This window comes from Perca fluviatilis, chromosome 4 (assembly GCF_010015445.1).
Source record: "Perca fluviatilis chromosome 4, GENO_Pfluv_1.0, whole genome shotgun sequence".
NCBI lineage: Eukaryota > Metazoa > Chordata > Actinopteri > Perciformes > Percidae > Perca > Perca fluviatilis.
In genome coordinates this window covers 19,188,040-19,208,997 of record NC_053115.1, presented here as the reverse complement: position 1 = coordinate 19,208,997, position 20,958 = coordinate 19,188,040, and the positions used below count along the sequence as shown (strand labels likewise).

General features: G+C 39.9%; 1 protein-coding gene across 1 annotated transcript in view; it reads right to left on the bottom strand.

The window, feature by feature from the left end:
* LOC120556929 (SLIT-ROBO Rho GTPase-activating protein 3-like) overlaps positions 1 to 20,958 on the bottom strand; it is a 38,795-nt gene that overhangs the window by 16,222 nt on the left and 1,615 nt on the right. The window contains 4 exon segments of the mRNA XM_039796816.1: positions 3,195 to 3,257; positions 6,230 to 6,392; positions 10,762 to 10,782; positions 10,784 to 10,955. Of these exon segments, the coding sequence (XP_039652750.1) occupies positions 3,195 to 3,257; positions 6,230 to 6,392; positions 10,762 to 10,782; positions 10,784 to 10,955 (419 nt within the window).

Sequence of the window (20,958 nt, the reverse complement as noted above, 5' to 3'; positions counted from 1 at the left end):
ACTCACTCTCAAGTTTTGGTTTCCTAGCAACCCTGACTGAAGCAGGCGTGCAAAGGATAGCGAGATCGATCAGCAGGGGAGGAAGGAGGTTACAAAGTCACAGTGAGCAACCTTCCCTGCAACTCGCGAAACAAGAAACTACTTGATTTCCACAAACATCCTGCAGCAGATCAATAGCAGAGACCAGCAGGCTGAAAAAAATAAATACCTAATTTTGCATTTAACTCATAACTGATAATACAAACTAATTATACAAGTTAATTTAAACTATATAACTTTATGTAGCCCAAATCTTAACAGACTACTGCAATACCTTATGCTGTGTTCAGGAGCTGCAGATGGGCATTTAATAATGCATGAATCAGAGAGAGGAAAAAAATCAATATCAGTAAAGCAGTAAAGTGCTGTATAGTGTTACATGTGAGAATATTTCTAGTGTGGTTTTTTACATGCAACTATTAGCGTTTTGCTGCACATTCACCTGTACCGAACATCCTTTTAAAATGAGTGACTAGTCTTCAATAATCACTGACATTACACTGCTATTAAACACTTTTCTATAACATTATGGGCTCTATCTTGCACTCAGCGCAATTGACTTTGTACACCGACGCATGCATCATTCCTATTTTGCACCCGACGCACAGCGGACTTTTCCCTCCACAGACTCACGTCGGTAAATTAGGGAATGAACCTGCGCTCCCAGGGGCGGTTCAGCAAAAAGAGGAGGCGTGTTCCAGCACAAACATTCCCTAGTGCTATTTTGCAGTTTCAGAAAACAATTCCGCCATTGACCAGGAAAAACCTAGTCAATGGCGCGTTATTCAGATGCTATTTTAAGGGCACATGCTTGGCCGTAATGTAGAGTGTGCACACCGCATACACTTTGGTTCTCTCATCTCACGGACCCAGCAGTTCCCATTTCCATGAATCATGGATGTGTTGATGACATAAATGAGGAAATATTAGAGGACTTAAGGAGATGCCACTTAACCCAAATGCCCCAGCAGCAGCATGGGAGAGAAGAGACAGAAGAGCTGCATTGTCTATAGTGAGGTAATACCGGTCTAATGTTAGACTACATTGCAAAAATATCACCATGCATTCATAACCTCGTGATTCAGTGAGAGTGAGCCCAAAACATCGGAAAGTATGTTTTTGTGACATTTCTTTATTTACATTTTGTCTAAAAAATCTCCTTGGCTGTGAACCGCTCCTGGCGTGCGCCCATGGATGTATTAAGAGCGTGTGCCTAGCAAATCCGCCATAATAATAGCAATCCGCCATGGAACAAGTGCACCTGCTTTTAAAGGGAATGTGAGATAACGCTCTGATTGGTTTATTGCACATTACGCCCAAACCTCACCTATGAGTAATGTAGCTACTTCAGACCAACCCATTTTAGATTTGCGTTGGGCACAAGAGTCATTTATCCCGCCGGTATAATAGCAACAGCGCCCGAGATCAGCCCACAAAGCTACTTGCGTTTGATACTTGTGTTTCAGATTGTTAAAATAGGGCCATGATGCAGATGATTAAGTGTGCAATAAATAGCCAAAAGTGGATATTTTTTAAATAAAATAATTAATTAAGCAGAATGGGAGTGTCTAGTCTTTTTTTTTTTACCTATATGAAGTTAAATTCTATAATACCTAAGCTAGTCGCTATAACAGTATGATCAAATTACAATCGGGCACAGAGATATCAGCAGCCCGCGGGGCTCTGCGGCCAGTGCAAAGTCACGGTTTCTGGGTTAGTGGACAACCAAATGCCGCTGCCCTGACTGAGATCAGCGGGGCTCCACGGCAGGCAGCCCGCAGGGCTCTGCGGCCAGCGCAAAGTCACTGTTTCTGGGTTACTGGACGGGCAGCAGCCCGCCGAACCCCGCGGAGCTCAGTCAGGGCAGCGGCATTTGGTTGCAGAGCCCCACGGGCTGCCGATATCTCTCGGCTGTAGCCTACTTCCACCCAATATAGTCCCAAGTCAATATCTGCCTAGGAAATCGTCTAGTCTTAATCTGCATTGCAATTTTTACTTGTTGTGAATACGCAGGCCATAAGAAGTAATTAGGTTTTGTTTTTGTTGTTGTTGTTGTTGAGGTCACTTTTACTCACGACATGCTAACGGCAACAAAGGATTCCATCCATTACGCTAAGCTAAGCTAGCAGCGGCGCCACCAGACTAAGACAATGCATGCACTGAGACAAAAATGTGTTTGCCCACCTATATAAATATATATTTCAACAAACGACCTATCAAACTTCATTTTAAGAGTTTATAGGCTATATTGAACAGAGGTTACAGCCAATTAAGGCCTGGATTTTGGATATGATGTAGGATATTTCATTTCACAACCTGCAGTTCCCCTGCTTGCCTAAAAAATACTTGTACACCTGTGTTCTTTTACCCCTAGCTATTCAATTACCCCTAGCTTTTAAATTAACTCTTTTTTTGCTGCACGTTTTGAATTAACAGATTATTTTTGCTGATTATCTATTGAACGATAACTAAGTACCATGATATCACTGAGCAGTAATAAGACCCAGAAGGAAGCAATCTGATGTGTTTGTAGCAAACTGTCCCACATACAGCAGATCATATAACTGCATCAGTTCATTTTTGGCAGTCAAATGAGGAGGGATCAGCAATAAATGCAGTTGTTGTCTATGTTCACTACCACACAAATCATTTCTGTGTGTTTAATGCCGTGTGTGTGTACACGTGTCTCCACATGGGGGGTGTCTATTGTATTTACAGTACAACCTAACAATAGAAGGAGTGACAACAGACAAACGTTTGTGTGTGATTACATGTAACATTAGCTGAAACTATTACAGCAGCTCATGTTTGCTGTGTGCTCCTCTGCAGCACAGACTGCTGCGTCCGCTTGAGGAACTGCCAGGGGCAAGAACGCTCTCCCCTTCAACTGATGTAGAAATTTACAGTGGGAGGAAGAATGCTAATTTTCTCCTTTCATGACCTCAGGAGATGGAAGAAATGACCTGTTAGAGACTGCACTGCTGATAAGGCATATCTGCCATGTGCAGTGTCAGGCCAGCTGCTTCACAGGTTACAGGTTTGGGTGTGGAAAAAGCTCAGGATTGACGATACACAGGCTAACATTTAGGGAAGGCAAAACAGGCAACCTGGTGTAGACAAAGAAAGGTTAGGTAGGGACAATGATATTAACTCACAGTGTAGAGCTCATTGGTGACTTTCACTAACTCCTCATGCATCTGCACCCCGATGTCTTTGCTCTGTAAAAGAGAAAAACAGGTAATTGTTTCACTGGCACATTTAAAAGGACACATATTCAAACATCTAAAACTAAAAACTGGGTTATCTAATAGAATTGCCTACCCCACCAGTGAAAAACTTGAAGGCTGTGTGCCAGTTATGTTTTGTATGTGAGGGATGTCAGCAGGCGTTGAAATGCTTTCATTACTCTGCACCAGAAAAGATCTAATACAATGCCCAAAGTGCACATGCAGACACAAATAGTACAGTGCAGTAACTGCCGAACATTTCCCAAGGAGTTGTGTCACAGTTTCAGCTCAATAACAGGGTCTAAGAGCCTATGATGAATTGGACATGTCCCATGAAAGAGCTTATAGCCCAGGAGGAGGAAAGGGGCCAGCGGAGAGTGACTCTGGAAATCCTGTTAAGGGGATATGGAGCGACGCTTAGCCCAATCAATCCTGTTTTTTGCCGCCTCTCAGGGAATACTTGTCAAAACAGCAACCTCGCATTTTCACATGTGACCAAGATTATAATCGTTAACGAAAACGTATGAAATAATGAAAACTAGGTGGGAAAAAACATCGTCATTAACTGAAATAAAAATAAAAACGAGGCATTACAAAAAAACGATAACTAAACTAAAACTGTAATGTCTGTTTGCAAAACTAACTAAAAATAATCAAGTAAATGTCCTTAGTTTTCATGTCTTTCATAGAGCAAATAACGTTATATCTTTCCAACCATGACATTTCCCGTAGACTTGTATAGTTTCCGACTGGGAACCCAGAAATTCCGACATTACACATCAAATTGAACACAACATGTCCGTGCCCGTCGCCTGGCATCATGGCGGTACCGAAAGTCGGAAGAAAGCAGCAGAGTCCTATTTGAGTATGACTGCGTCAGAAAAGCAAGTGCCTTGCAGTGGAAGGTGGTAAAATATGTGGACAATTTATTAAAGGGAAATTTTAAAGTACATTTGAGAAGCGCACACAAGGAGGCTAACCTAGCTTACTTTAACAAGGTAAAGGAGAACGCAAAGCCCCCTTTCCCTGAAAGAGAAGCTAACCCCGGCACAGGGCATGGATGTATGGGTACAGGGCCAGGCAGCATGACGGAGACAACCGCAGGACAGAGAACACTACAGGAGGGGTTTCACCGGCGACCCGATAGTTGCTGGGTAGTAAATACGCAGTAACACCAGAAGCGGGAGGAAGCGTGGGTTAATATATGTGTATTGATACTGGGATGTCTACACAACTGTGAGTCGATTGACTTCAAAAAGTGCGCCACTTTACTCGAACCAAAGTTCAAAACACCGGTTCATGTATGTCTTCTTTAGTCTGTTGGCTATTAAGGTTTTTTCCTGCAACATCTCACTTACACATTTTGCACTTGCTGCAGCATCTCATGTAGACTGTTATTTATTTATATTACATATTTATGACCATATGTAGGCTACATTTTATGTACTGGTGTTATTGTTGAATACATTGTGAATACATATTTCTAAAACTGTATGATGTATTTGTTGAGTTATTATTACACAATACTTTTTCTGACCTTTTTGAATCCCCCAACCCATATTACAAAAAAGACTAAAACTAACACTAAAACTAATAAAAACTACACTAAAACTAAGCATTTTCAAAAAATAAAATGAACTAGCAAACCCGCTTTAAAAACTAAATAAAACTAAACTGAATTTGAAAGCAAAAAGTCAAAACGAAATAAAAAATAAAAACTAATGAAAAATCAAAACTATAATAACCTTGCATGTGACAAGAATTTAATTTCAGCACATTTAAACTTTGGCTTAAGATACGGCAGAATTGATTCATTCCCTTCCCCGCATGTGTCATTCATTAGCAGAGAGACTGCACTGCAGCTGAACCAGGATGCTACAGCATAACAGGGTTATTGTTTTGGAGATGTTTGTCACAATTTAAGATAAATTCTTGCAGAGGGAGACTGTTTTTCTGTACGCAGCTATTATTCCTCCTCTTTATGCTGGCCGCAAGTCATCACAGTCTCATAAAGGCTTCCATCGTGACAGTGCAGAGGCCCCTAGAGGACCTAAATTACTGTAGACTCCTGCCGCTGTCAAACGACACTGATCTGAGATCCCCAAGGCACCGCCCCTGAACCACTGGGACTCTGCTACTCTCACATGTACCATACATTACATATGCTTTATGAGATATGAGAGTAAAAACAAGAGTGATATTACAACAACAAAAATAGTTTCATTGGCATTACCATTTGTGTATCATACACAAATGTATTCCATGAGGTTAACATTTTGAATAAAATAAACAAGGTACATCTAATTCTCTGCAGGTTAATGAATGAGTCCTAGTTAATGTAAATTTGACGTGAAATGCAATTAGTGGGAAAGAGTGATGAGGTGTAGAGCATCAAAGAAAGGTTAGTGATCTAAATAGGGAGCAAATGGAGCATGGTTTTGAGAATGACTGCGCATGATGAATGGGAAAAAAAGAGAAACGGAATCTCTCACCAACCGTGTTAAGCTTTACTGTAGACACAGGTGGAACATGGTAGCAAGGGTCTACTGTAAAGCTAAAGTGGTGCAATTTTAGGTAGGAAAAACCTCAGTGATGGGTGAGAATAGTCTACCTAATGGCCATCATTTGAAACCAGACTATAAAGTAGTTGGGAGAACCTTGCATGCAAACAATGTACTGTGTACTGTAATTGAAGGACTGATTAAACATCATTGGTCACAGCAAGAGACAATGACACAGTAAATCTAATCATATGAGTGAGAAATGTTTTAGCTTAGTCTTCAGAAGAAATATTCTGTATGAAATGAAGTGTCCTGATACAATTCAACATATTTTTGTTGGTGTGGCGTCAAGTTCCCAGCTGTGGGCATCAGTCATGCGATTTGAGCTGATAAGTTCTGTGACGGTGTGCGTTAGTAACGGTCAGGGTTACATGCCCTCATCCAATTAATTCAGATTCTGACCTTTTTGAAGAGTCTGATGACATCCTCGCCCACGTGTGCAAGACGGACAATGACGTTGTTGTTGTAGATGTCGCTGAGAGTGGCGTGGTCTCTGCTTTCCCGCCTGGTCTGGTCCAAGACCAAATACCAGCAGTTCACAGTGGACAGGAGATTCTGGTCCTTTCTGAAAGAGCCAAGGAAAGACTTCACAAAGATGAAAACGTCTGTCAGTTTCAATTACCAATTTCTTCAAAGCTGCCCGCAATATTCAGACCAAACAGTATATTGCCCATAAGTAAGAAAATTGGGTTGTTGTTTTAAAAATACAAATTGTTGTGTGCTTAGTTAAACTCTTATGAAAATACTTGGTAATCGGGCTTCATGTCTGTGTACTTTAACATAAAACAGAATGAAGACTGTCCTACAGGCCGCACAGATCTTACATTTGATCCATTTTTAGCAGCTCTGGGGCTTTACGTATTAGTGATCAAGGGGTCACTACACATGTAGAGAGGAATCAGCAATAAAAGGAGGCAGCTACGCACGCACGCACACGCACACGCACACGCACACGCACACGCACACACACACACACCCCCTCGCCTCCTTGCTCGAGGGAGCATGTGAGTTCAATTATTCTCACACCATAGACTTTGTTGTTTGTCTCCATCTTTTGTATTTAGAGAGCTTTTAACTGTTTTTGTTTCTGATCTCCACCAGTTGTGACTATAACATAAAAATGCTGCATCCTACTTTTTATACGAAGCCTGCTTAAAAGCTGTGTAAAACCTTTTGCTCTTGGCTGATAGTTGACCTACGCTGGGATCCGATCCAAATCCAACTTTATTTCTCTTTAAATGGCAGTTGAAAGGAGAAAAGGGAAGTTAAGATGAATGATTGTCAACCATTTGCATGTCTTTGTAGATAGGAGGAAGGATATTCAGTTCACACACAGATTGCCATCTCTGCTGATTTGCACCCAAAGAACCTTTCATTACACAATCAGTCAGAAGGAGTATTGGCATCAAAGCTCTCTGCGAATATCTCTGAGAAGTTGATTTTCTAGATAAAATTAAAATTAAAACATTGAAACCTATCATATTGAATACAATTATGTTGCTTGTGACTATAAATACAACTTGCTTAAGGCTGCCCGCTCCTCCTTATTTTGGCAAGAAACCAATGCACACAAAGGCCGAGCTCCATCTGCATCAACATCCGGATTTTCTTCAACCTCAGGTAGCAAACTCAAGGAAGGTGTTCTTGAGCAAAGATGAGTGATGCAATGATTATGAAGTGACCTATTCATTTTCATGAATGGTTAGCGGGCTAGCTACATATACTATTTAGCCATTTGCAATCTGCCACACTGAAGGCTGCATTTTGAAAGAGTTCATTCCAGCACTATCAGAAGCAGTGGATCCTTAATTATTCTGTATTTACATTATCATTGCATTTGTTTCTATGAATATGCTAACATGCAACTTTATGTGCCCATAAAATCAAATACCATGGACAATTTGACTAGATGCAACAGTTTCAAATTATGTCTAGAAAGCAATGATTCTATATTATTTGTTGGACTCTCTTCAAATCATCTGATGAAAAAGCAATCCATGGCAGCATCTTCGACTGTAGCTTGAGTCAGAAATGCAGAAGTTATTTTTGACTCTCATCTCAGTTTTGAAGATCATATTGAAAGAGTAAGTCCTGACTTGTTTTCTGTCAACTGCTTCAAAACTTTCATCATTTTATCCTTAGAGAGGTTTATTCATACTTTACTTTTCTTTTTGAAGTGAATTATGATGTTTTGCTGTCTTGGTGAAGCTCACTCTCAGATCTTCAGCTAGTGTAGCGTCCGCGCTATACTAAGATGAGATCATATGGGCCAAATTGCAGCTTCTTCTATGTATCTAAAACAGTGCGGAAATGAAAGCAGAAACTGGCCTTAAAGCTATAGTCCATAGTTTCTGTCTCCCCCATGAGGAATTCTAAGTAATGACAACAAAATGGCGCGTCCACATGATACAAGCCTTCTGTGATCGTGCACTGACCTACCCCTCCTCCACACAGTTGCTAATAGCCAAGAAGGACACGGAGGATTAAAAAAACATGATGGACTCTTCGGAAGAGGTAATTATCTTCACTTGAGTTCTGGGCACTAAATTCGCCGGACGACACAATCTTCTGAACATAGCCATACTGAGAAATACAGAGAGAGTTGTGTGGAGCGGATAGTCTTAATTAGCTTTGTAGCAACTCATTTGGCAATGGCTTGAATGTAACAGACGTTCATTAATATCAAAAAGTTACGCACTAAAGCTTTAATACCAAAATCTGTTGAGTTGCACTGATATTTTAGAAAAAAAGTTTCTTTGATATAATATTTTAGGCGGTAAAACCACATTCAGATCACTTTTCCGTGTCCCTTATCTGTTATTTTTTCCAGGTCTGAACGCCACATTTGTAATCTATATTCTCGGAAACTAATGCATAGTGTTGACTCTGTCAGTGCATGACTCTATCCTTCTAACTGGATGAATGATGTAGAAAAAAATAGCACAATCCTAGTATGATAGAACAGTAATCTAAAAAATTTGGTGTCAACAGCGAGTTTAAAGAGTTGCACTTGTGATGCTAAAGGTACAGTAATCCAGAAAGCTGGGCATCAGCATCTCCGTTCCTTTCATCCTTTAACACTTTGATAAAAAAACATGAACAAGCTATTCCCATAGGCCCTTGTTTCAAGCAGAGCCGGTGTTTGATCCTGTACATTGGATGCCAGGAACAAGACAGTACGTCTTTGGCTGTTGGCTGCTCTTGAATAAGGATAAGACTATAGTAGTATTCGGGACACAAAAGAGTTGATGCAGAACTGCTCATGTCAGATGACAAAAGGAGGCTTTCTACGCGACAGCCTACAATAACTACAACAATACCTGTTTCACAACAAGGTCTCTGCGTCATCATGAAGTAGCACCAGCCAGCTGAACTACAGTGTACTAACAATACAAAAACATACTGCGTGTATTAACTACTGTAAAACATGTTGGATATATTGTCTTTTCAAAACAGGTACACAGCGTCATATTCTCTTATAATCATATTTTTGCTGCATCTGTCTATTACAGGCAGTTTGGAAATGTTCCTTGACAATCTCCTGCCAGCTTCATCAGAAATGAAAATCTGAACAGATCCCAGATAAGAAAGAAGGGCACTAAGGTTTTGCAGTTGAAAAAAAAAGTAAATTTAAATGACAGAGAGTGAGTGCAGAGCCAGACGACCACGTGGGATTATTAATGATAGAGACTTTGTCGGTCCATTGTAGTCTGTGAGTGTGAATCTAGCCTTTGACAGATAGATATAATGATGACCATTTAATGTGACGGGGTAGAATCTGGGACAGCAGTTCGCAGGGGGAAATCATGCAATGTGAGTCTCTTTCAGGGGTCTCCCTTTGAGGCAATGCTCCATTTATCAACGTCCCAGTGACAGGAGCTCTCCACCACGATTACACTTTATGTCCAATTGGCCGGAGAGACTGAAAGAGAGGTGGAGAGACCTCTCCTGAATAAACTAACGTGTTTATTACGCATGCCTGACCCAGCCAGGTCACATGAAAGGATGCACAACTGCCTACGTATCAATTATAGCACCTTTACTGTAAGTTTGATTTCTTGCACTGCTAATTCAATACTACTACACTGGGTATTAGAGAAGAGCAGATTCTTCAAGAAGATTTTAATTTGAGAAATTCATCTTAACTTAACAATGTCCATTTATTAGTTTTTTCAGGAGGTTTCAAGCACATTTGTCAGCCTTCATTGGTCTCTTTCCAAGGTGAAGAACAAACTTTTAGGTTTAAAATTGTCATTGAACAAACTGAAATGTTTTCAGATTAATTCTGATCATTCATTTCCTCTTTATTTGTGGCTACTGATTCAAATTAACCACATGGCTATGGGCAGCATATACAGTTAGAAAACGATCTGGACGTCAGCTGCAGGTTGGTCAGAGTATCTTAGCAGCAAAAACTCAACATGCTGCACGGTATGTTTGTTTCATGACCACAGATCTCCCGTACACAAACATTTCAAACATTTGAGGTCAATCTGAGTAAAATAGCCCACATTGTTGCTTTCTTCAGACTCCTAACTATAGCTCTAATTTGTTTTCTCTGTCCATTGAGAAAATATTAGTATTTGGGTAGTAGTCCAGCATGACGTGTAAGAATGGAAATGAAATGACAGCCACATAGAAAAGACAGGGGGCTGGAGGAGGGGGAGTGGATAAAGAGTCTGACCTAGTTGGGAGGAACACAGCAGCCTGAGGCCACAAGCTTCCTTGGCCCTGGCTTTATTTCAGGTCATTTATTCTGCTCTTATCCCTCCTCTCCTTTTTCTTGCTTATCCCTCCTCTGCCTTCATCTCTCTTTTTCCATCTCTCTGTGGCGTGCCAGTGATCAGTGTTAAATATGTAACAGTTGTTTATCAGTCAAACACACTGGATACAGATGTTCCAGTGCTTAGCAGACAGACAGTGGTGAGACTCACTTGAAGTAATGGTGCTCTCGAGGTGCGGATCTTGGCGGAGTAGCGCTCGGCCAGTTTGTCCAGGCCTCTGGAGTACTCCAGCTGGAGTTCAGCCTTTCGACGGAAGAACTCCTGCAGGTCCTGCAGCAGCTGCAGCCGGGACTCAGACTGCTGCTCCAGACAACGGAACTGCTCTACCAGCTGGTTACGGATCTCTGCATATCAAAAAGGGAGATACCACCTTCAGAATAAATAAAGCCTTTGGGGGAAATTGGCTTACATGCTGGGCCTCACTTCTGCCTGCCAAACAGCACTGCAGGTCAAAATTTAACCCACATTCTTTTAGCAGTGGATACAGCAAATAAAACTGTGAGGATACAGTCAAGCACAAGCACTAATAAAATAACAAAATCATCATAACTGGATAAAACTTGATGTCAAAGGGCATTTTTCCACTGTGCTTATGTGTGTGTGTGTGTGTGTTACATGTGCATGTAGCGGGACGGAGCGCGGGGGTGTCCAAATGCTGGGGTAGCACACGTGCATATGAGATGCATGTCTGATGATTGCAGCAGACAGCACGGAAAATATAAAATAGGTCAGCTTCTCAAAATGCATTGTGGTGAGCGATCCTTCAGAGGAGTTTGTCTTGAAAAAAAAAAAATTGCGGACATTCTTTCGATTACAACATTGCTTTGGTTTTCTGCTTGGAAACTCGCTCCTATTCATAGTCTGAGAATGAAAAAACGTATCTTTTGAAAATATGGCTGATATGGAATTTACAAATATATTAAGGGTTATAAGTATATATACAAATTATAAAACCATAAATCATATCAGAGCCTAGGGCTGAGTGATATATTTGATACACTATCTGGATATTGACAAGGACATTTTCAAAAATCTCTTGTGTCACAATATTTCAAATGTACTGTGCATACAAAAATCTAATGGATGCTGAAAGCAATAAACTGATTCACTGCTATGCATTACAGAAGACCAAACTATTTATACTATGCCTTTCTATACTATTATACTATGTATCAAACAAAAACTTGAATAATTATTTTTGGATTACAGAAATTTGCAATGACACCATAAGAACATACTGTAGGACATCATTTTGAGGTTACATCTGTGGATTACACACACACACACACACACACACACACACACACACACACACACACACACACACACACACACACACACACACACACACACACACACACACACACACACACACACACACACACACACACACACACAAAGCTTCACTCATACACTAGAAACAGTTGAGCAACATTGAGATGGCTGAAGATTCCATTATGACAGACTGTTTCAACCATGCACATGATTGCTGCACACTGAAAGAAACTCTGTAAAAAAATGTATCAATGGAAAAGATGGCCCAGCAGAAGAAACACCCCTTTATTCACTTGTAAATGCTCTTTCTGTATCTACAATAAAGGATCTCAAAAATGCCTCCCCCATCGTCTGCGACAGTGTGAGCGAAAATGTGAATGAAAGAGCGAGAGCGAGAAAGACAGAGTAAATATGTAGTCCCTTGCTGTTTGGAGATGTACCCCTCATGGTCCCCATACTTGCCCAGTTGCCTAGTTACATGCCTCTGGAGCAGCAGTCAGTCTGTTTAGCATAATGGCCAAGGACAAGAGCAACTTTTTCTGCTATGAAATACTCAATTAACAGCCTGTACTGATGAACGAGGAAACAAACAAGTTTAATATAGAAAGAACAATGTACATATATGCTAAAATAGACCACTGAACAACACAATCTGTTGGCCTGTGTGACTTTCATCATTCTTAATTATAAAGTGACAAGCGGACAATATTATGAGCAAATCTAATTTGATTTAACTGCATAATTTTATCAGCGAGACATCAAATAGACTCATGATATTTGCATTCGCTCTCCTGTGAGCATGTTATTTTTAGAACTTAAACTGTTACTAGGGACTGTGCAATACTGTGCTACATTTGATGAATGATTCAAGCCTTTGCAGAGTAATGCATAATTACGAAGAAGCTGGCGAGGAGTTCAAGTGAATAATATACAGACAAGTAAGCCTCAAATGCTTAATGTAGCTTCTTCTGCATCTTTTTATTGATGGAACAATAGTACAGATGTCTTTAAATGAAATACAGAGTTGTATGCTACACCAAGTTCTCTGCTGCCTGGGAACAGTGTGCAGCCAAAATGAATAAAATGTTCCAAACCCCAAAGGCTTGTGGAAAAATAGGACTTTACCCATTTGTAATGTTGATTTTTCTCCTAACCCATATGGTTAACATCCTAGTGACTTTATCAAGCACTTTGAGCATAAATTAATTGCAGATTCTTGAAGCAGAGTAAAATTAAATGAATGCCTCTAGCTGCTTAATCTGGTTGTGATTGAGCATTAGGATATTTATGCAGTACGATACAGATCATGTTGTATACAGAGACATGTTTTTGAATACATGAAACAAAAATCTAGCCACCCAAATACAGAATACTAAAACTCTATACACACATACATATACACTCACCTAAAGGATTATTAAGCACACCCTACTAATACCGTGTTTGACCCCCTTTCGCCTTCAGAACTGCCTTAATTCTTCGTAGCATTGATTCAACAAGGTGCTGGAAGCATTCTTTAGAAATGTTGGCCCATTTTGATAGGATAGCATCTTGCAGTTGATGGAGATTTGTGGGATGCACATCCAGGGCACGAAGCTCCCGTTCCACCACATCCCAAAGATGTTCTATTGGGTTGAGATCTGGTGACTCTGGGGGCCATTTTAGTACAGTGAACTCATTGTCATGTTCAAGAAACCAATTTGAAATGATTCAAGCTTTGTGACACGGTGCTGCTGGAAGTAGACATTAGAGCAGTGGTTCCCAACCTGGGGTCCGGGCACCCCCAGGGGGGCGGCAAAGATCACAGGGGGGGCGCAAGTCTTTATCTGGTTTGAGGTTGAGGTAAAAAAAAAAAAATTGCACGTTAAACAAATTATGATAATACACTAGAATATATAATGTATACAAAAGTCTGTATGAAAACTATATATTTTGTTGTATCCTCGTTTGAAGCAAGCTTTACCATTTTATGAAGAAACCATGGCGGAGTAACTACTGATAACTCCTCTGTATCAAAAAAGAAAGTAAGGCTCTATCTCGAGAGTTAGCTCAACTTCGGTTTCGGGGGGGGGGGCTCCGCTTTTCTTAGACATGAGAAGGGGGGGCGCCAAGGAAAAAAGGTTGGGAACCACTGCATTAGAGGATGGGTACATGGTGGTCATAAAAGGATGGACATGGTCAGAAACAATGCTCAGGTAGGCTGTGGCATTTAAACAATGCCCAATTGGTACTAACGGGCCTAAAGTGTGCCAAGAAAACATCCCCCACACCATTACACCACCACCATCAGCCTGCCCAGAGGTAACAAGGCATGACGGATCCATGTTGTCATTCTGTTTACGCCAAACATCTGAATGTCTCAACAGAAATCGAGACTCATCAGACCAGGCAACATTTTTACAGTCTTCAACTGTCCAATTTTAGTGAGCTCGTGCAAATTGTAGCCTCTGCTGGTGTAGCCCATCCACCTCAAGGTTGTTCGTGTTGTGGCTTCACAAATGCTGCTGCATACCTTGGTTGTAACAAGTGTTTATTTGAGTCAAAGTTGATCTTCTATCAGCTGGAATCAAGTCGGCCCATTCTCCTCTGACCTCTAGCATCAACAAGGCATTTTCGCCCCCAAGGACTGCCGCATACTGTAACTGAGCAGATTGTGAAATACTCAAACCAGCCCATCTGGCACCAACAACCATGACATGCTCAAAGTTGCTTAGATCACCTTTCTTTCCCATTCTGACATTCAGTTTGGAGTTCAGGAGATTGCCTAGACCTGGAACGACACCCCTAAATGCATTGAAGCAGCTGCAATGTGATTGGTTGATTAGATAATTTAATTATCGAGAAATCTTACAGGTGTTCCTAATAATCCTTTAGGTATGTATGTATGTATGTATGTATATATGTGTGTGTGTGTGTGTGTGTGTGTGTGTGTGTGTGTGTGTGTGTGTGTGTGTGTGTGTGTGTGTGGTGTGTATGTATATATATATATAAAAACACAAAAAACACAACATGTCTGTAGAGGCTACATGCCTAGATCTCTGACAGATAATATAATGAAATGGGGGGAAACTATTGGTCACTGTTTCCTTGCAGGGTTGCCAGTTGGGCTCCTGTACTGCTGCAACAGAGAGCACTAAATATCACATAGTGAGGAGTCCTTGTCACTAAAGAAGGCTGCTCAAATTAGCCTAGCACAGCTATTGCAATGGCCAGCAGCAGTCTCTGGGGCTGTGTCTGCAGTTAGCCATGCGTGGCTAGTCACATGTGGCTTAACCCAGACTGACACGTTGACATAATTTGGGACAAATCAAGGCTGTGTTCTGTGAACACTTGTCTTCTGAATGCAGTAATGGCTATGGTATGCCTTTACAGTTCTCTCTCTCTCTCTCTCTGAAAGCAGAATTCAAAACGGTTCTCTCTTAAAATCTTGTATCGCTCAACTGTGGGTATGTACAGTATCTGTCATCACAGCAACAGTGTTACCAAGACACTGGAAACGAAGCTATTGTTTCACTGCCATAACGCAACCCTGACATTTCAAGACAGTATCAGTCTAAGCATGCTTTCATTATGAATAATACACACAAAAGGGCTGTGTCTACATGCTCCTCCTGAAATGCATCTCTACGGTGAATATGGTTGCCAGTAGAAGTGAGATGCTACTTTATGACAGTCGGATTGTCACCAATATTACAAATGTTTTCTATTTCAATTCTTCGTATAATGTTTGAGGGAAAGCTATCAATGTAAAGTCAATGTTACACAACGTTGCCACGTGTTTCCTTAGCAACAGCAAATCTTACACTAAATGGTTTAGAATATATCCTATTAGAACAATTTGTACATAAGACTAAAACAGCTTGGCTCCAAACAGATCAAATGGCATTAGAGATCGATTAGAAGATAATGTGGCCTACAGCTAAAAGTACAGTATGATGTATGATGAAGGGTATCCCTTCATTTTCTTTTGGTTTCAGGATCTACAGCAAGCTTAAAGAAACCTCAGGCTGGTCAACTACACTCCTTAGAAGGCAAAATATTAGTTGATCTCAAACACTGTTAAAACAAACCTGCAATTTAGGAGGACAAATCATGTTTTGGTCACAAACAAGAAAAACACAATTTCAGCTTCTGACAATGACTAAATGACGACGTTGATCACTAGATTACTACACACACAGTAGCAGAAGAAGACCAGCTACACACAACGGAGCATACACTGATCGATAGACAGTATATAAACTGGACCAACAGATCCCGTTGCTCTGGACGGAGACCAATGAAGGATATTAGAAGCACTTACTGCGCAGCCTCCAACTGAGAGAGACGACATAAATGTGACGTGAGCAACCTGTCTGAAAGTTGTAAGTCTTCTGGTAGCTGTGCCAAGAGAAATCTCAATCATTCCCAATCTTGCAGAGACAGAAAGCGTAGGTATACGTAAGGAGATAACATGGACACAGGCTAATTATTGCTAACTAAAATGCTAGTTACCATTAGTAATTAAACTTAAACAGCTAATGTAAGTCGAAACAGCTTCTCCTGTACTGTACGGTAATTCCTCTACTATGCGACAGTAAGTCGCGTGGTTATGACACAATCGTTAGCCCATTTTTATAAAAACTGCTACGGAGCCATAATGTGAGATACAAGGTAATGGATCCTTTTATACATTGTTGTGTTTCTTTAGAAATAAACAATGGACAAATAGAGTCTTTAAACGCTTCAGATGTAAAGTTATTTGCTGTCAAAGTGACGTCAAAATGAATGGCAGTCAATGGAATGCTGACGTCGGGTGATCGTTTGGTAGCATCAAAATGGCGCCATAGGAGGTTCGAGTTCTGAAGCGAAGCTTACCCCCTTGCAGCGATTGCACTCAGCTTGAGCGAAGCAGACACAAATGAGGTAAAAAAAAAAAAAAACAGGAGTGAGTCAGTTCATTCTCCCGGTTCAGTAACACTACTCAGGTTAATTAACCGGCTCTTCGGTTAATTCGTCACCACTAGTGTTGTAGTGCTGCGAGTCAGTCAACCTCCTTTAACTTACCGTAATAACCAGTACACTTAGCATGGCAACTGCAGATGGGCAGCGAGAGACCCATCGACAAAACTTGAACCTTCTCTATCTCGTTGTGAGTGAAGTTTTTGAGCTGATTTGTTGGGAGTTATGTTGACAAGGGGCGTTATGATCAGTTTAGTCTGACAAAAAGCCACAGGTTGCAAGCTCTGCTATGTGCGTGTACCATATTCTTCCACTGCCAGCACAACTAACATGGCCGTTAATCTGTGTGGTATATGTTCAACTGTTCAGAAATGGTTCGTTAAGACACAATTGTTCAGAGAAGACTATGGACATGGCTGTTTTATTGTTTTTTGTTTGTTTTGTTGTGAACTTGAATGTCATCTTCTGTGAAGAAGACTGCAGTTACAAAAGAGAAACTAAATGGCAGGTTATAGATATAAATTATTGTTACCTTATGTTGTTAATAAATGTTTTAAAATTTGACAATGTAGTATGTTACATTGCGAACAAATGTCAGATATTATATTGCATAAAAGTCCAGTCTAAAATTGGCATAGCAACCTGAGCTTTAAAAAAAAAAAAAAAAAAAAAAAAAATCAAGAATCGAATTGAACCGTGACCTTAGAATTGAAAATGGAATTGAATCGAGGATTTGGAGAATCGTGACACCCCTAGTCATGATTAGTATCCGAGTGACTATTCAGTCATCAATGAATCAGCTATGACATGTGAAAATAATCACAAACACAAGCCCAGACCTGTAAAGCTCAAAACACACACCAGCACACCAACAATCAGTTTTAATGTGACGGAGAGCCGGCAGTTTGCTGAAATGTGGCATGTTAAAAAAAAAAAAAAAAAAAACACTGCAAGGTGCATTAGGTTTGTGCCTGATTGAACTGCAGTGCAGTCAGCAACTCAGCATTATTGGAGACCAGTGTCAGTGTCAGAGTAAAGCCCCCATAGCTCCAAACTGATCTAAGCCCAGTTTGCAAATGAGCTTAAGATGTCAGCTTAAAAGCTTTTCCTGAAACTGAGACTAGAGAAGGAGCTGTGATGACTCTCTCACAGCCCAAAACCTGGTGTGCATTAGGGCTGCATGATATGAGGAAAATATCTAATTGCGATTATTTTGACTGATATTGCGATTGCGATATGATTCACGATATTGGAAGGAATTATCATTTTTGTATCATTATTCTCATTTTCACTGAAAAATATTGAAATTTAAAAAACGTAAATGATTATAGTGTGATTTTTGCGAGGATCTGTACCAAACAAAGTTTTTTTATTTAGTGTGTAGGATACGATGTGTAGGCTGTGATGTCACTTTAGCACCACAATACTTAATTCAGAATGGTTAGCCTTTCAAAATGTTTGCCTTTAACAAATATTCCCCCCTTGCGATTTGGATATTGCACTAATCCATACTGCAATTTCGATAAAATTGCAATTAATTGTGCAGCCCAAGTGTGTATAGACCAGAGAGAGAGAGAGAGAGAGAGAGAGAGAGAGAGAGAAAGAAGAGAGAAAAAAAAAAAAAAAAAAAAAAAAAAAAAAAAAAAAAAAAAAAAAAAGAGAGAGAGAGTGGAAGAGACAAGAAAAGAAAAAAAAAAAAAAAAACAAAAAAGGAGTCAAACAAATAAACAGACAAAGAGAATGACAGAGAGAAAGTAAACCACACCTCTGTCTCCAAAATGCCAATCATACCTTCATTCCAGACACATGCTTACAAGGTTTGATCATTTCCACTCTATGTACAAAAGGAGTAAGCTCTAAATTAGGTCTGTAAAAGGAGAGTTTTGACTTTGGTGAAATATTTACAGATATTTGCACAGATAACTTAATGCCTTTCATCAACACTAATATTGCCTTCATCACTGTTTCACCAATTTCTATTTGCTTTCATGGATTTGAAATACGATTGAACAAATTTAGCTGGACAGAGATACTAACGTCATTTAAAATAATGAAGAGCTGTACAAACAGAAGTGGTGTTTTGTTTTTTTATTTTTATAATGTGTATTTAGTGTATGTAATATTAAATTAATAAGAAGATCTTCATTTGATTATAGTTAATTCCAGGTCAGGACATTTTTACAGGAATATGTTAACCACCAAATAAAAATAAAAAAAGAAATGTAAAATATGTAATGTAAAAGTACAACATTTTGGGAACTAGCCTTTTCCATTTTCTTCTTGAGTTAGATGAGATTATTGATACCACTCTCATGTCTGTATGTTCAATATGAAGCTACAACCATGCAGCAGCCACTTAGCTTAGTTTAGCAAAAAGACTTTAAACAGCTAGCCTGGTCCAAAGATAACAAAATCTGCTGACCAGCACCTCTACAACTCACTAATTAACACCTTATATCTTGTTTGTTTAGTCTGCAAAAAAAACCTGTGTGGAAACAACTAGTTTACTGTGTACTGAACTACCGGTATTTCTTCTTGACTTCAGAAAGTCACTGCACCGGCCAAGAAATAAGATAGCTGTAGCTGTTTTGGCCTACCTTCCTTTAATTAGCGACTTTGAGTTCGTGAAAAGCGCTATATAAATTCAATTTATTACAGTACACTAAAATTGTAGTAGTTGTACAATAAAGGTTAAACTTAAAATACAGTGTCCCCCTATTAGATTCTGCATGCTCTACATTTTAATTGTAGCACATGAGCTACATGTCCACATGGCATGCATTCAATACAAATTCTTAGTCTTGCATTGCCAGACCTATCTTCACAGCACTGTGGAGTAAGGTCTGGCTCCTCCACAAAAATATTCTAGAATAGGAAAAATTTAAAAAAAAATTTAAAAAAATATACTCTACTACTGAGAATAACTGAATTGTTTGAATTTCTTTATAAACCAATTACTATCGCCTTGGGCGGCGCTGAGTTCCAGATGCAGCAAAGGTGGCTTTGCAAAATAGTCTCAAGGAACTTGTTTTGGTGGAGAATTTTCACCCCGCAAAAGAAAACGCCACATAAAATATTAAAAGAAGTTCACTCAATACAGTAACGTGAGATATTTAATTAGCTGGATACATGGTAAAAAGTAATTTGCTCTTACCAGTGTATCGCCGTGTGTACTTTGCTCATATTAGAAATCCCTGCCAATCAGTCCCTAAACTTCCCAGTTAAATAGTAAATGTCGTAAACATATTCTTTGTAACTCTTTACAATCATTTGCCGAAAGAATTGCACACTTCAAATTTCCATCAAAACTTGCCATTTTTAGTGTGTAACATTAGGTTGTTGGTTTTGAGGTTTTTCTTGTTCTTTTCCATGGAGAAGGGATTTTGACACACAGATAGCAGCAGGGGAAGAGCAAAGCAGGCTTGTCAACTTCCGTTGAACCAAACTAATACAAACTATGCTAACTCTGCTACAGTATAGACCACACCTGGAATGTGGACCAGGTTGATGAACACCTTGATATGGCAATATCCTATATAGCAGTCTTTTAGGGCTGGGGCCCAAAATGCGTTGCGGACCCGTTGCCAATCGGCAGAGTAAAGTGCATAGCAATGCTATGATATGTGAATTCATTTTCGTAGTTAAAATAGAAGAAAACGTGTTAAAGCTCACTGGCTGAGGTAACGTTGAGTGTGACTTCTGTGATTCCCTCACTCACGTGCATGATAACGAAATGAAAAATACAAGTATGAGTTTATAAGCGTTGGCTTCACCAAAGCCATTCGAAAATGCAGAGGAAAGGCTTGAATGTGTTTTATGTGGAGAGGTGCATTGCAATACATTTCATATGCATTTAAAATTCATGTTTTTTGTTTTCTTTATCAGTATTTTATAAATGATGTCATGGCAATTCATGATGTTTTTTGTAGGTTTTGGTCCCGGGGAGACACTAAATATCTCTTTCGGGTCTCAGACTGAAGAAGTTCGGGCCCGCCTGCTATGTGAAGTATTAGGCCCCAACACACACCATGAGTTCACAGTGGAAGTTTCAATTGGTGTTTTCTCTGCCAAAGTCAACTTTGTTATTTAGGTGTTTTAGAGTACTGCAATCCTGTTGGGTGATTTTGAACC